The 17587-nt window shown below is 38.3% G+C and overlaps 1 protein-coding gene and 1 long non-coding RNA gene across 2 annotated transcripts in view; both read left to right on the top strand.

Annotated features, from left to right (window-relative positions):
* LOC144637279 (scavenger receptor cysteine-rich domain superfamily protein-like) overlaps positions 1 to 17587 on the top strand; it is a 38086-nt gene that overhangs the window by 6691 nt on the left and 13808 nt on the right. Inside the window, exon 3 of the mRNA XM_078496411.1 lies at positions 13807 to 14154. Coding sequence (XP_078352537.1) covers positions 13807 to 14154 — 348 coding nt within the window. The remainder of the gene's footprint in view (positions 1 to 13806; positions 14155 to 17587) is intronic.
* On the top strand, positions 6012 to 11102 carry LOC144637317 (uncharacterized). The gene is made up of 4 exons (XR_013567701.1): positions 6012 to 6311; positions 7964 to 8057; positions 8226 to 8294; positions 10802 to 11102. It is a non-coding gene; the product is annotated as an uncharacterized LOC144637317 (long non-coding RNA).

Below are 17587 nucleotides of genomic sequence, written 5' to 3'. Positions count from 1 at the left end.
TAAAGCAATAGTTTTGCATGTTAGCTATAACCGTCAGGTATACACTACCCACGACAGTATACAACTGATTAAAGCGATAGTTTTGCATGTTATCTATAACCGTCAGGTATACTCTACCCACGACAGTATATAACTGATTAAAGCAATAGTTGTGCATGTTATCTATAACCGACAGGTATACTCTACCCACGACAGTATAGGACTGATTAAAGCAATAGTTGTGCACGTTATCTATAACCGTCAGGTATGCACTACCCACGACAGTATAGAACTGATTAAAGCAATAGTTTTGCAAGTTATCTATAACCGTCAGGTATACTCTACCCACGACAGTAGAACTGATTAAAGCGATAGTAGTGCATGTTATCTATATCCGACAGGTATACTCTACCCACGACAGTATAGAACTGATTAAAGCAATAGTTGTAAATGTTATCTATAACCGTCAGGTATACTCTACCCACGACAGTATAGGACTGATTAAAGCAATAGTTGTGCATGTTATCTATAACCGTCAGGTATACTGTACCCACGACAGTATAGAACTGATTAAAGCAATAGTTTTGCAAGTTATCTATAACCGTCAGGTATACTCTACCCACGACAGTATAGAACTGATTAAAGCAATAGTGGTAAATGTTATCTATAACCGTCAGGTATACTCTACCCACGACAGTATAGAACTGATTAAAGCAATAGTTGTAAATGTTATCTATAACCGTCAGGTATACTCTACCCACGACAGTATAGGACTGATTAAAGCAATAGTTGTGCATGTTATCTATAACCGTCAGGTATACTCTACCCACGACAGTATAGAACTAATTAAAGCAATAGTTGTGCATGTTATCTATAACCGTCAGGTATACTCTACCCACGACAGTATAGAACTGATCAAAGCAATAGTTGTGCATGTTATCTATAACCGTCAGGTATACTCTACCCATGACAGTATAGAACTAATTCAAGCAATAGTTGTGCATGTTATCTATAACCGTCAGGTATACTCTACCCACGACAGTATAGGACTGATAAAAGCAACAGTTTTGCAAGTTATCTATAACCGCCAGGTATACTCTACCCACGACAGTATAGAACTAATTCAAGCAATAGTTGTGCAAGTTATCTATAACCGTCAGGTATACTCTACCCACGATAGTATAGAACTGATTAAAGCGATAGTTTTGCATGTTATCTATAACCGTCAGGTATACACTACCCATGACAGTATAGAACTGATTAAAGCGATAGTTTTGCATGTTATCTATAACCGTCAGGTATACACTACACACGACAGTATAGAACTGATTAAAGCGATAGTTGTGCATGTTATCTATAACCGTCAGGTATACTCTACCCACGACAGTATAGAACTGATTAAAGCAATAGTTTTGCAAGTTATCTATAACCGCCAGGTATACTCTACCCACGACAGTATAGAACTGATTAAAGCAATAGTTTTGCAAGTTATCTATAACCGTCAGGTATACTCTACCCACGACAGTATAGAACTGATTAAAGCAATAGTTTTGCATGTCATTTATAACCGTCAGGTATACTCTACCCACGACAGTATAGAACTGATTAAAGCAATAGTTTTGCAAGTTATCTATAACCGTCAGGTATACTCTACCCACGACAGTAGAACTGATTAAAGCGATAGTTGTGCATGTTATCTATATCCGACAGGTATACTCTACCCACGACAGTATAGAACTGATTAAAGCAATAGTTGTAAATGTTATCTATAACCGTCAGGTATACTCTACCCACGACAGTATAGAACTGATTAAAGCAATAGCTGTGCGTGTTATCTATAACCGTCAGGTATACTCTACCCACGACAGTATAGGACTGATAAAAGCAACAGTTTTGCAAGTTATCTATAACCGCCAGGTATACTCTACCCACGACAGTATAGAACTAATTCAAGCAATAGTTGTGCAAGTTATCTATAACCGTCAGGTATACTCTACCCACGATAGTATAGAACTGATTAAAGCGATAGTTTTGCATGTTATCTATAACCGTCAGGTATACACTACCCATGACAGTATAGAACTGATTAAAGCAATAGTTTTGCATGTTATCTACAACCGTCAGGTATACACTACCCACGACAGTATAGGACTGATTAAAGCAATAGCTTTGCAAGTCATCTATAACCGTCAGGTATACTCTACCCATGACAGTATAGAACTGATTAAAGCGATAGTTTTGCATGTTATCTATAACCGTCAGGTATACACTACACACGACAGTATAGAACTGATTAAAGCGATAGTTGTGCATGTTATCTATAACCGTCAGGTATACTCTACCCACGACAGTATAGAACTGATTAAAGCAATAGTTTTGCAAGTTATCTATAACCGCCAGGTATACTCTACCCACGACAGTATAGAACTGATTAAAGCAATAGTTTTGCAAGTTATCTATAACCGTCAGGTATACTCTACCCACGACAGTATAGAACTGATTAAAGCAATAGTTTTGCATGTCATTTATAACCGTCAGGTATACTCTACCCACGACAGTATAGAACTGATTAAAGCAATAGTTTTGCAAGTTATCTATAACCGTCAGGTATACTCTACCCACGACAGTAGAACTGATTAAAGCGATAGTTGTGCATGTTATCTATATCCGACAGGTATACTCTACCCACGACAGTATAGAACTGATTAAAGCAATAGTTGTGCATGTTATCTATAACCGTCAGGTATACTCTACCCACGACAGTATAGAACTGATTAAAGCAATAGCTGTGCGTGTTATCTATAACCGTCAGGTATACTCTACCCACGACAGTATAGAACTAATTCAAGCAATAGTTGTGCATGTTATCTATAACCGTCAGGTATACTCTACCCACGACAGTATAGAACTGATTAAAGCAATAGCTTTGCATGTTATCTATATCTGATAGGTATACACTACCCACGACAGTATAGAACTGATCAAAGCGATAGTTGTGCAAGTTATCTATAACCGTCAGGTATACTCTACCCATGACAGTATAGAACTGATTAAAGCAATAGTTTTGCATGTTATCTACAACCGTCAGGTATACACTACCCACGACAGTATAGGACTGATTAAAGCAATAGTTTTGCAAGTTATCTATAACTGTCAGGTATACTCTACCCATGACAGTATAGAACTGATTAAAGCGATAGTTTTGCATGTTATCTATAACCGTCAGGTATACACTACACACGACAGTATAGAAGTGATTAAAGCGATAGTTTTGCATGTTATTTATAACCGTCAGGTATACTCCACCCACGACAGTATAGAACTGATTAAAGCGATAGTTGTGCATGTTATCTATATCCGACAGGTATACCCACGACAGTATAGAACTGATTAAAGCAATAGCTTTGCATGTTATCTATATCTGATAGGTATACACTACCCACGACAGTATAGAACTGATCAAAGTGATAGTTTTGCATGTTATCTATAACCGTCAGGTATACACTACCCACAACAGTATAGGACAAATTAAAGTGACAGTCTTGCAAGGTGTCTGTAACCAAAAGGTAGACACTACCCGTGATAGTACAGGACCATGACAAGCTTAGTCCTCCAAAAAAATTATGCAAATTAGATCTTAATCTCCTCAGTAGAGAATAGTTCTCCATTAAGGGGATTGAAATCAGAAACATAAGTAAGTAGTTCACACCTTGAACTACTGCAATGTATTGTAAGGTGTCAGTTGCGGTATCTCTGTAGAAAAAAAAAAAACAGATATTAGCTGGATTCTGGGTTGATTTTGTTGTCTTAAAATCGCAGGTTATATCGAACTGTATGAGGTTTGCCAACCACCAGTTCCTATGAAGTACTGTATTTATTCGATCAAGCGCCCTGGCACTTATTAAATTTTTGGACCTTGAGAGTGGGCGCTTATTCGAGGTGGACACTTATTCGAGGCTGGGCGCTTATTACATTTTCGCCATTTCTTGAAAGTAGAAAGTTTGTTTTACAACAAAACAATGAATAATAATAAAACGTGAAGTTGCACAAAGCAACTGTTCATTGAAAGTGTCTATAAAATGCTAAGAAAACTCGGTCTTCGGAGAACCCTCTTAGTAGTACTTAGTCAATTTCAATCTCAATGTCAATAATAATCAAAGTATTCCCCTTGTGCACTTCAGTATTTTTTAAAGGGAAGTTGGGAGGGGGGGGGTGGGGTTGAGTGGGCACTTTTTCGAGGCTGGGCGTCTATTAACTTTTCCTACCTACAGGGTGGGTGCTTATTCGAGGTGGGCAGTTATTCGAGGTTGGGCGCTTAATCGATTAAATACGTAAATATTACGCGCAGCTCTTCTATTAGTATTACTGGTGACATCGAACTGTGTAAGGTGTGCCACCCACCAGTACTGATGAAAAATATAAGCGGGCAGTATTAGATTTGCAGGTTACATCAAACTGTATGAAAAAACTGCCAAAGCAAAAACTGCGTGACACACCAACATATCCTAACAATCACACTGGTTTCATTTCAAATTTCCTGGCATGCCGTAAAAAATAAAATACCTCCTGGACAGAATTTTTTTTTGAGAGCTTAGCTCGTCATGGATTTAAGCGAAAGTGTTGCAAGTTATCTGTAACCATCATTTATACACTAACCACGATAGTACAGGTCTAATTAAAACGATAGTTTTGCAGGTTATCTGAAACAATCATAAAGGTCACACAATGGTCATGCAATGTCACACAACATAATACACTGTTGCATTATCGTTCGTTTAATAAAACAATGTATGTAACAAACTTACCTGGAATCCTCCTCACTCGTGAATGATTTAAAGAATGAATGATCCACAATGTCAAAACTCCTATAAACAGACGCGACTAATATTTTCCTGGTTGCATACATGCATGCCAGCAGCTTTCACTGAGGACCACGTGCTTCAGTACTACAGACCAAAACGGACATTCACCACCGATCGACGACAGAACAATTTTGTTTGCGTGCGTAAAAGAAATCTGTACCAACTGCAAGACCTCGAGACATTTTTGAAAAGCAAAGCGATTGTCGATGTACGGCACCCGTTCGGTGTCTACTGTCGCTGTAATTCCCCATTTCAAGTCGCCGAAACAAAATCAACAATGTATTTGATACCGATCCATACAGATTGCCATCTTGTGAGGAGTGAAATCTTCCACTAGAACAGCATTTCACTATAATGACTTTCAAAATGGTTATACAGCATCGAGAAGCTAGAAATCGCCGGAAATCGGAATAACCGGATCGATAATTCGCATGAATAAATATTTGAGCACTCGTCGCAGCTAACGAAATTCACCGGGAATTCAACTGCTTGAAGTCGTCACTTCGCGCTTCCATTTCAGTTTTGACCCCAGTAGAATTTGTCCCCAGTAGAATGATGCCTCCGAAAGCCGAAAGGTGGACCATGAAGAGCTTTCCTGACAATGATGTGGACGCACAACGCATTGCTTTGACTGCATTTCGCTCTGGCCTCCAACAAACAAGAGATTCGCGCGAAATGACTCTTTTACGCGCGAATCAAAACTATTTTATCCAGGGGTGGGACGTCAGTTAAATTACACTATCCGGTGATTGGATCATAAACCTTTGATAATACATATTTTTCCACACTAAGACAAAAAAGTAAATGATTTAAAACACAAGAAAAAAGTAGATGAAGTCAGTTGAAACAAATTTTGTTTGCACATAACATCTAAATGATATCCCCAGCTACTACCCCTCGAAAAAGCGTGATTCTTGGCGCCAAATCCTTCTGCATAAATTTGCCGCCCGAAGACTGGGGAAAGGACGAATATAATACCGACCGTCCCCGGGGTAGAAATATTAATCTTTAGTCTATCTTCCCACCTACCCTATTTCTTTCCTTTTTCCGAATGCTTATTTACTTTAAATAAACGAAAAAAATTATCTTCCTGTGTTTTTTGTTGATATATTTAAAGATGGTACGCTGGAGAACGCCAACGCCGGCGAAAAACGTTCCCTACTCACCCTCTCCCCAAGACATCAGCAATAATTCATATTTGAGCGCCAAAATCTTGAAATACGTTACGTTATTTCGGCGATCATGGCGGAGATCAAAGAGGAGTGCAATGATCTTTTCGAAGAAACGCTGCAAAAATCAAAGAAGTACCAGTCGAAAACGAGAAATTACTGTAGAAATGCAAGCTAGCGAAGAGAATGCTCGGTGAAGTACTGTAAGAGCTGAATCGCCTGAAAGAAATGAGCCAAAACACGACACAAGGGAATCGATGACTCGCAGAAACAAAAAGTCGAAGTTCTGAAAAGCTGTCGGGTAAGTGTTTGAACTTCATTTTGTGTTATATCACCAGTTTACTTTATTAATTACCGAATGTACACCATTTAATATATATTCAAAACAAAATGAATGTTCCGTGTATCTTATGGAATTATAATTTTGCTTTCAGATGTTTATAGTCAGCTTATAACTGATCGGTCGTTATATTCAGCCCAGTCATGAGTCTGGCAGTCTAGTTTTATATGCCAGAGTCACACAGGAAGCCTAAATTTAACTGTTGTTGGCTGCGGTTGTGGATTCTATTCTATATCGAGGAACAGTGTCCTGATTTTAGCATTATTTTGAACTGAAGGCTTAAAACACTTTATCTTAGATAAGCTAAACTAAACAAATGATGATTTTGTTTTGGAAAATATTAGCACTGCATTATTACACTGACAGCAAACAGTGTAATTTTGAATCTTTGTATTGAGAAATTATGTTATAAATCTGAACTTATTATGGCTTCTTTGTGTTTTCTTAAAAAAATATATTCAGTGTCTGACATTTGCAGACTGCAGAGTGCAAAATGCAGAGTGCGTAGTAGGCTAGCCTTGAGTGTAAAGTTTGCATTCTGTTTTCTGCTAATTAATTATTAATGCCAGACACCGAATTTCTTATAGACAAAATCACGAAAAGTTTTCTGATAGACACAGAAAGGACACTTCAGGGAAATTTCTTATTGCCCTGTCTATTTCATATTTAGGGAGGAAGGAGTGAGGTGTTTTGGGTGGGGAAGGGTAAGAAAGGTGGCGAGGGCCATAGACCAAACGGCTGAGGAGAAAGGTCCTGAGTATATGAGTTCAGAACAGAGGGACATTATTAACATCATCCTTTTTTAATTCTTAGGAAACTTTAGTTGAATATTCATCACAGGATCATTAGGTTGCATCTAGAGGATGCTGGCCCCACAGGGCTCAAAATAATTTTCGGACAGTTGCCGGTCATGTTGTCCAGCCAGACAGATTTTAGCTCGGTCATGTGTCGTTTCTGAACGGTCAAAATATTGAAAATAGGACTTTTAAACTACCCCTCATTTCTGCTGTTTTAGCTACAACTTTTATGAATAGATCACTTTCTAATACCCTTCTGGTCATCAGTTATCATTCTCAAAGCCATGTACGTGACCGGTCAAAATGACCAGCAAACTGAAACTTTGTCCGGACAAATTGTCATCTTGGCTGGACATTGTCCATTGACCGGCCATTATTTTGAGCCCTGCCCTATAGGCCATTTTCAACACAACACTCTTTGCTGTCTCTCCAAAATTTTACATTTATAAGCATTGCTTTTAATATCTCTTGCTGTCCCAAGAGAAATTGAAAACAATGCATATATGCAAAATGAAAAAATGTCATTAGTTTGCGTTTAGTAATGTTCAGCCTGGTTTCCTTGCAGTTAGCTTGACATGGTTTGTTTGCAGTTGGCTTTAATTTGTTTGTCAGGGCAATTTACTATCATCTTTCTGCCCTTCCAAAAAAAAGGTTCACCTCATCCAGAAAAGGATAGAAAGGTGATTTTTAAGTCCAAGGCATCTTAATAAAATGAAAAACAGTGTTACCAGATGATTACATCTAGTGTATTTTCCATGTATAAAACGTCTGAATCATTGAGGCAATTAGAATTTTTTGTTTTGTTTTTTGCTTTAGTTGACAGTCATGCAACTCAGCAAGAAATGTAAACACACTAGTAAGAGTAATCAAGAGACAAAAACTGAATATATGGAAAAAGGCCTAAATTGAGGTAAGTGTTCTTGCTTGTAATTGTCTTACTTTAATCTCATCGCATATTTAATTTTATTGTATGTCTTGAGAATGGCATGCTAATGATGGTAAAAGTGTTGATTCTTTACTATAATTTTTTCATGTATTTGATTTACCAAATCTAAAAAAATATACGTTTTATTTTTAGGGGCACTCGAGTGCTGTGGCTATGTCCAAACAAAGCAAAAAATGCAGGCAACAAGGCAGGAAAGGAGAGGTGAGGTTTCACTGGAAACACACTAGTTGCCACTAAATCTTGAAAAGATTTGCCCAACATGAAAACTAGAGTAAACAACAATTTAGCTAGCATTCTCAGAGCAGGGAACTGAACAGCAAAATTGTAAGAAGCAAAGAGGTTTGGTTTTGTTTTACAGTATAACTACACTGGGCTCATGTTAATATGTATTTTTGCCCAAGAAATCTGCGGCCCCTGGCTCTATAGTGACAGCTAGCCCTGCATTGCATTCCAAAAAAAAATATTTCCTGAACTTTGCCATTAATCCAAGTTCATTCAATTTTTTTAAGTGTACTTTTGAACAGTTGGGTTATGAGTTGTTGACCAGGGCATAACCTGAGTTACCCGGTAACTACCATGCATAGAAATCTTTGTAAAAATCTCACAAATATGAGAAAAATAATAAATAAAAACAATGCATGTTTTTCCCAATATACTAACTTTCTATCACAGTTGTTATGGCACATAGTGTATATTCTATAAAATTATATTTCACCATTTATCATATACCGTATTTACTTGAATAAGCGCCGCGGCGCTTATTAAATTTTTCCCACCTCAAGTGCGGCGCTTATTCGGGGGCGGCGCTTATTTGAGGGCGGCGCTTTTTATTTTACAGTTATCGAAAGTAGCATCTTCTGATTGTCAGTATTCGTCTCTTCTGAAGAGAGTAGTGGCGCTAGCTGTCCTAGCAAAGTTCGCGGCCATCACAACATTTACGTATTGTAAGAATGTTTAATAGAAAACAAATGGGCGAGCGGTAAAACCATCACTGTAAACTGCAAAACATCGCTTTTGATGAAACGAAATGTCCAGTTTGCATTAGAGTTGCTTTGTAGTGCAGTTTTTAGCAAAACAGATTTCCCCGAATAAGCGCCGCAGTCCCGATGCGGCGCTAATTCGAGGAAATCTGTTTTGCTAAAAACTGCACTACAAAGCAACTCTAATGCAAACTGGACATTTTCTCACAAATATGAGAAAAATAATAAATAAAAACAATGCATGTTTTTCCCAATATACTAACTTTCTATCACAGTTGTATGGCACATAGTGTATATTCTATAAAATTATATTTCACCATTTATCATATACCGTATTTACTTGAATAAGCGCCGCGGCGCTTATTAAATTTTTCCCACCTCAAGTGCGGCGCTTATTCGGGGGCGGCGCTTATTTGAGGGCGGCGCTTTTTATTTTACAGTTATCGAAAGTAGCATCTTCTGATTGTCAGTATTCGTCTCTTCTGAAGAGAGTAGTGGCGCTAGCTGTCCTAGCAAAGTTCGCGGCCATCACAACATTTACGTATTGTAAGAATGTTTAATAGAAAACAAATGGGCGAGCGGTAAAACCATCACTGTAAACTGCAAAACATCGCTTTTGATGAAACGAAATGTCCAGTTTGCATTAGAGTTGCTTTGTAGTGCAGTTTTTAGCAAAACAGATTTCCTCGAATTAGCGCCGCATCGGGACTGCGGCGCTTATTCGGGGGCCGCGCTTATTAACTTTTTTGTCCGAAATGCGGCGCTTATTCGAGGGCGGCGCTTATTCGACAACAGATATATTTATTACAAATTGAACTTTGTAAAAGTAAAATTTCTGTTTTGGAAAAATTGTCAGTAGACTGTCGGTGGCGTGTCGGTAACCTGTTGGCTGACAGTTGACCCACAGTCGGTTACAGGGAGCTGTTCTTCTAAGGCCAGGGGCCATAGATTTTCCAGGCTAATATCAACATGAGACCAGTGTAATTACACAGAATAATAGAACCAAAACTGTTAGCTGCTTGCAGCTTTGCTGCTCAGTTCGCTGTCTACTAACCCATAGCTAGTAGAGCCATGAAACATCAAATCTTGGTGACAGCCCTGGCAATGTATAGCTTGGTCAACATCTCATAGCAAATTGACCATTTATCCAAAATTATATATTTTTTAAAACAACTTCAATCAGGACCTTGTTATTGTCCACTTCTTACACTAACTAAGCCATACTTCTTTACCTTTTGGGACACTACAATTTTAACATACACTACTATGGGAATGTGGTGGTTTGAGGCTGTCAGTGTTTTTAAACAATATTGAATAAAAAGCATTTGCAATCAAGGAGCCTAGATGTTAGCAATTAGAACAGTTACTGTACAATGTATGAAAGTGACAAATGATCGTCGCAGTGAATTTCCAATTTAAGCAATTGGAATAAAGAAGCCTGAAAAAAAATTCAGGGCTTCAACGGGATTCTTTATTCCAATTGCTTAAATTGGAAATTCACTGCGACGATCATTTGTCACTTTCATTTACATCCGCAGTTCATATATGAATCATTTCATATACATTACATCTGTACAATGTATGTTATACAATCAACTCTCTGTAAGGTTGGCACTATTTGGACCGGCCTCAACTGTCTGTCTTAGAGAGGTGTCCGCCTCCCTGGCATGGTATAAAAACATATTTTTTATCAAGTGTTGACATGGTGATGATCATTTTTGTTTGTAGGGATTAACCAAAGGAGCCTTGGCATTAGACCATGTTGAGAAATTGGAACAAGCAGAAAGAAGTTCTTAAAGAGCTTAAATGGGACTATGACATTTTACAGTATTATATTTTCTTGAAATATTTGACATATCTGATAGATTATCAATATTGGAGCAATACTGGTATGTCTTTTCAGTAGAAATTGAAAATTACAGAGGTTTTTGTTAATGATTATTTTCCAAGATATATACATCAAACTTACCTTGACAGTTTTTTTTTCTTTAAAGGACCCTAGTCAGCCACACCTTTTTTTTTGTTTACATGCAAGAATTCTGTATTATATTTTTCTGGGAGCACGTCTAAATGAAAAGGCTCACCATAAAACTCAGTGCTCAGGGTAATTAAACAGACTCCCAATAGCGCAACTTGTAGCAATGCAATAAGGCTTCACTTCACCATACATTTTTATGAATTCGATGCCATTGATGGCAGATGCTGACTAGGAACCCTTAAGCTTTCATAGACTGAAATAAAGCAATTTGCAACATATGTGTTACAAATATTGTATGTTTATTTATCATTAAAAAAATGATTGGAACAGTTACATTTAGCATATTTTTTAATAATTTAGGACATAAATATATTATTCATTTATAGAGCTAAATTGGAAAAGTTGAATTATTATAAATATTTGAGAGATGCAAATGCGGCCATACTACTGAAAACCTGAAAAAAAATTCAGGCTCTGAGCGGGAGCCTGAACATTCTCTCAAATATTTATTTCATTGCTACTGCTGGACAAACATTCACTTATTTTTTAATTATTATATTTGACAGGAGTATTTATTTCTGCCAGGCAGGGTCACCCACCGGTATTCGAGTAACACAAACAGTTACAATATAAATTGAATCTATCTTTATATGAAGAATTTTTGAGTTTATGGAGATAATTGTTACTGTGATTGTTTTGTAATTACAACAAACAACAAAAGTAGACCTGTCAACACCTTAGTTATTGATGTAGGTTTGTATTAAAAGAATTACAGAGACAATAAACTATTATTACTTTGAAATCTTACATGAATAATTTATATTTGTGTTAGTGAACATAATGCTAAGAAGGTCCTTGCAAGAAGATTCCCTTGATGTTAACTTGCACATTCATTGCTTTTGGATTGTACTCTTTACAGATCCCAGATGTACATTAATGATGATGTACATCACATTCAAATAACTCATGATCAGTAAAAGGTTATCTTTCCCTGACATTAAAATTAATGGACATTAGATGTGTCATCGTATCTGAAAGAGTGATATCTTTCCTTACTGGCCCTTTAAGTGAAACATTTTTAAATTAACTTAAAGGTTATCTTTCAATTACATTTAAGTGACATTTAATGGTGCATAGAATCATAAAGATTCCTTTCCAGTTCTTTAAGCTGCCACTTAAAGTCTCTTTGAACATTAAGGTTAACCTCCCATTACATTTAAGTGACATTTAATGTGGCAAAGTATCCTAAAGATTCATTTCTTGTTCTTTAAGCTGCCACTTAAATGTTCTTAAAGCAGTCTTAACTGGTCCTTTAAGTTAAACGCTTTAAGTCACTTAAACGCGACCATTCCTTAACCTTTAAGTCACATTTAATGCGTCCAGGCATCTTAAAGATTTCCTTTAATTCCTTTAATTTCTCACTTAAAATTTCTTAAAACATCATTTAATGCATCTTTAAGTACATTTCTTAAAGATGCATTAAATGGTTCATTACTGAATTTAAGTGATCCACTTAAAGATTAAGAAAAGGAACATTTAAGAAATTTAAGATAAACTTAAAGGTACAGGAAATGATTCTTTACTGTACCTTTAAGTTATCTTTAAGAAACCTTAAAAGTGTCATTTCGCCCTGTGGACTCATTAACATATAAAAAACGGGTTACACGAATTCACTCTAATGGAGTCAAGATGACTCCGAAACGTCGAACAGTATTAAATCTTTCTTGGTTCTTCTTATGTATTGCTGTAGCAAATCCCTGCTGATCATACTTTTAACTTGTCTTTTTTTTTTTCGGGGGGGGGGGAGGGGTGTTCATATAAAAAATTTAGGATTACGAAGGGGGGGCGCATGGTAAAAATATCTGACGACGAGGGAGGGCAATCATATTTTACAGGCACTGTCGATCAGATCCCACCTCCACCCCATAAACAAAGAACGGTCACTTAATTTAGGCAATGGGGAATAACGAATAACAAGACAAATCTAAAAATGAATAATGAATAAGTCGTGAAAAATGTAAAGGAATAATGAATAAGTGAGTTCCAATAATTCCTCTTCCACCCCCGAATTTGTACCACTCAGATTTTTTCTTTGTCCCATACTCGTGTCATGTTGAATACTTCAAAATAGAACTTGTCTCTATTCTCACCAACAGTTTGCCAACTTGTTTGCCAACTGTTGTTGTGTCGTTCACACACACCAACTTGAGCTTGCCAACTATAGTTTGTCGTGTGAAGGCCGCTTAACGCTTTAATCTCTCGCGCACGTTGCTCTCCAGGCTCCCGTGTGCATCCATTTAACAGTTAGATGGATCGCTCTCGGTTTCTATCGACTCTCGGAGTCGGCGTGCTCAGTTTCTCACTAAATTTTATCAATCAAAACATTCAATAAATCAATTCTAGCGATATTCTGCGTTAAACAGATTGGTCAGTCGGTTATGCTAAAACAATAAGGCGGCTCGCTCTCGGTTTCCATCAACTTTGATAGTTGGCTCCGGGTTTCGCCCCTCGCCATATCCGCCGAAAGAAACCTCGAGCTCGCCGTCTAATTGTTAAATAGACAGCACCTGTGTAGCCAATCAGATTCTGCACTTACCTAATAGACGCTCAGTGATTATGCTAAAACTCGATAGACGTACTCTAAGCATGAACTAGTTCATAATGCGATGGACGTGATATAGGATAAAAACCTTTTTCCGGGCTCAGTCTTCATACTTACGAGTTCCAATATTGATGCCTTTTTCCACATATTTAGTTCGCCTGGTGGGATCTTCTCTTTCACATGCTGGTTTTGTACAAATCCGCTATTTTGGTCGTTGGGGTTCTTTCTGTCAATGGTTGTCCTGGGGACTAACGCAAGGTCATGTGGTGTGTAAAGAATTGGGTTATCGCAGAGCCCTTTTTGCCACTTTTGGAAGCTTATTTGAACAACAGTCTGGGCCGTTTTGGGTAAAAGAAGCACTGTGTACTGGAAATGAGTCCTCCATCTTGCACTGCAAGTTAAAGTACGTATGCAACACCGATGAAGTGTGGGAGGACTGTGTGTACCACAACCGCAGTAATTGGGTGATCTGTGAGTCCAAAAAAGAATCCGGATTGAACGGTACGAAACGCAAAACTTATTTTCCTAGCGTAAATTAAGGTTTAGACATTAAATTAACCGGTATGGGTATTGACTTTAAAATGGCTTTGCTTTTAAAAGTAACTACGGTCGATAGCGCCAACAGGCTAGAATAAGTTGTTTGTTCCTGTTTGTTGAATGAGAATTTACGTTTTTGACAGGAAATACTCCAGGTGTACTAAGGTTTAAAAGCTTTCGGAAAAAGATGGTTTTTGATTTGATTCGTTTATTACTTTGTTTTAATTACTTTTCGCTTACTCAGTGGAAACATGGCGTTTACAAGAAAAACAAAAGTATCATGTTGCAAAAGAGAGATAAACAAAAGTGTCATGTCACATGCGTTTAAAAAATACAAAGGTATCGTTTTACAAAAAAACAACACAAAAGTATCCTATATAACAAACAAAAGTATCACGTTACGGTTGTAAAAAATTCTAGTAACAAAATAAGCGCCAACAGAATAAGAATGTGCCATTTCGTGACATTTTGACAGTTAAATTAGTTCTTGTTTTTTTTTTTTAAATGATAAAAATTTACTATTGAACAAAACAGTTTTGACGTAACCAAGTACACGTAAAAATTGTTTTGTCTGCAAGCATTTTTCCCCCAAAAATGCCTCCTAGTCGTAGTAAGGGGCTATGTAGTCAGTGATGGACCATGCACAAATAGCTCAATCCATGAAATAAACCATCCCAACAGGACTAACACCCAGTCTTACCCTAAGCTACCAAATCAACTGAAAAAATAACTCCTGCACGCTTAGCGTGCCTATGTGTTTGGATGCACCGGTGCATAGTACTTTACTATGCATGCAGGTCATAAGTCCCGTGGAAATGGCTAATTATCCCCATGGCTCTCTCCCATTGGTGTAGCGTTACAATATTAACCGTTCCCTTCAGCGTGCACCTCAGTTCTAGGTCTTTCGACGGTAAAACACCACGACTACAGTTCAAATGTCGCGCCCCGCCCTCCCTCCCTTTAGCGATCTGTGTTCGGTGCATCAACTCCAGCGGAGCGTGTATTTTGTCTTCGGGCGTATGTACCTTGTTTTTGTTTCTTCCGCGTTTGCTGTTTACCGCTTTGTATTCCAGGACGCCCGAAGAAAAAAATCCCCCGCTCCGCCGGTGACACTCTGTGTCGCTTATGGCTTCACCGGAGTGTCGCTCTCCATATCTTAGCCATATAACAATGACAGCAGAAATAAAATAGTACTATGCAAATAACTTTGAATAGTACTATATTATTTCTGCTGTCATTGTTATATGGCTAAGATATGGAGAGCGACACTCCGGTTTCGCCACCCTATTTACTACGTTCTACCAAGCCTAAGCACCCGAAAAGGCCAAAAACACCCCCCTCTCTCCAAACCTTACAAAAAACCCCTCCCCTTCCCAAAAACGTTCTAAAAACACTAGGTAAAATTCACTCCCTTCGTTTAACAAAGAAGCTATTTAAAGGGAAGGAAGGGTCTGTAAAAAACTTCAAAGTCCAACGCGTTTTGCCTGACAGTTTGAAGCTGCTTACAATTAACCTCGACCGGAAAAATTCTAAAGGAATGCACGACCCATAATACAAATTGGTCATGAATAACTTTACGTAATACAGAAATTACGTTCTCCGGCAAAGTTTAGTAACCACCTCATATGGAGCAGTTTCACATAATGCCACTAACCTATCTCACTTGGGCGTTAGAGACCCACTCGCCTCCTTCTTTGGCATCAATTACACATGCCTTCCCCTATCGAAATAATTTTCGGGAGCACATCACGTTACGTAAACGCCCTTCTAGCCTCAGAACTCCATACAACCCATAGCCACCTCCTGACCGGGTCTCCGAAGACCCTAACCCATTTGAATACAAATCACGATAAAAAAAACTTCTGAGAACACTCTCGCACGACACTGGAATGGCTTTAACAAACTCAACAACTGACATTTCTAAGAAGCGGAAAAAACAGCGAGAGGAAAACTTTACTTTGAGAATAGAAAAGTCAAAGCTCAAAACATACAGATTTGAACCAAACTGACGGTTGGAAATAACAAACCCGGGTTTAGGGTGGGAGACCCGGTCAGGAAACAGCGCACCTTACGTCCGAAACGGAGCGAACACGAGGCAAACGCAGGAAAGCGAGATGCCCGTGCGGCTTGCTGCTCCCAACCAAGTTTAAAAATATGTAAATATACAAAGAAAGAAAAAGTTTGGTATACCATTTAAAGCATCCGGTGCTAACAGCCCTGAAACCCTCCAGACACTTCAACAAATACAAACTCCGACAAAAGGCATGAAGGCAAACGGAGTCTCGAGTAAACCATAACGTTCTGGCAAAGAGACCAGAGCCAAACGGATGAAAAATGCGTACCCGCTCAAGGAGGAGCGTACTCTAACAAAGACATCAAAACAAACAGAGCATATCCTTACAAAAACAAAAAGCCCTGAGCCAATCCAAGTAACAATACGTTCCCAAATAAACAAAACACACTTTGACAAAAGACCTGAAGTCAATCAGAGTTACAACGCGTTCTCAAATAAACAAGACATACTCTGAAATCAGAGCAACAACGCGTCTTCAAATAAACAAAACACGCTCTGACAAAGGACCCGAAGTCAATCAAAGAAACAACGCGTACTCAAATAAACAAAACACGCTCTGACAAAGGACCCGAAGTCAATCAGAGCAAAAACGCGTTCTCAAATACACAAAACACACTCTGATAAAGGACCCGAAGTCAATCAGTGCAACAACGCGTTCTAAAATAAACAAAACACATTCTGACAAAGGACCCAAAGTCAATCAGAGTTACAACGCGTTCTCAAATAAACGAACCACACTCGACGAGAGGCTCGAAGCCATTTAGAACTACAACGCGTTCTAAAATAAACAAAACACACTGACAAACGGCCCGAAGCCATTGAGAGTTGCAACGCGTACCCAAATAAACAAAACAAAAGTGCCAAAATCCACAATAACTACAAGGTGACCCGAAGCTAATTAGCTTTGTCTTTGACAAACCTTTGGTTCCCACCAGAATTTGGAGGGTGTGAGAAACAAATTTATGCAAAAACTCAGCCGTGAAAACGTGGCCGCGATGAAAATGTTACAAACGAACCTGAGCAAGCTCAGCCAAAAAACTCTACTACCACAGAGCGGAACAAGACCAAGAAATAAACCCAGAATCTATGTAAATGCATGCGGCAAACCACGGAGGCCTAAAGCAACCAGAACAAAAGAACAAACAAAACCAAAGTTGAACTATTCTCACCGATTAGAAGGCGCGGTATTCAGTCCAAAGTAAAGAGCGTCGGTAAACCATTAAGCTGGATCGCTCAAACGTTGTGGCTTGACTGGCTGCGAAAATCCAGGCATCCATGCGATCTGTGTTCGGTGCGTTCGGCGCGGGAGCAAGAAGCGACATT

This window comes from Oculina patagonica, chromosome 13, assembly GCF_052425735.1.
Source record: "Oculina patagonica isolate OP01 chromosome 13, crgOcupat, whole genome shotgun sequence".
Lineage (NCBI taxonomy): Eukaryota > Metazoa > Cnidaria > Anthozoa > Scleractinia > Oculinidae > Oculina > Oculina patagonica.
The sequence above is the reverse complement of the archived record's forward strand: the minus strand, read 5'-3'. Positions and strand labels throughout refer to the sequence as shown.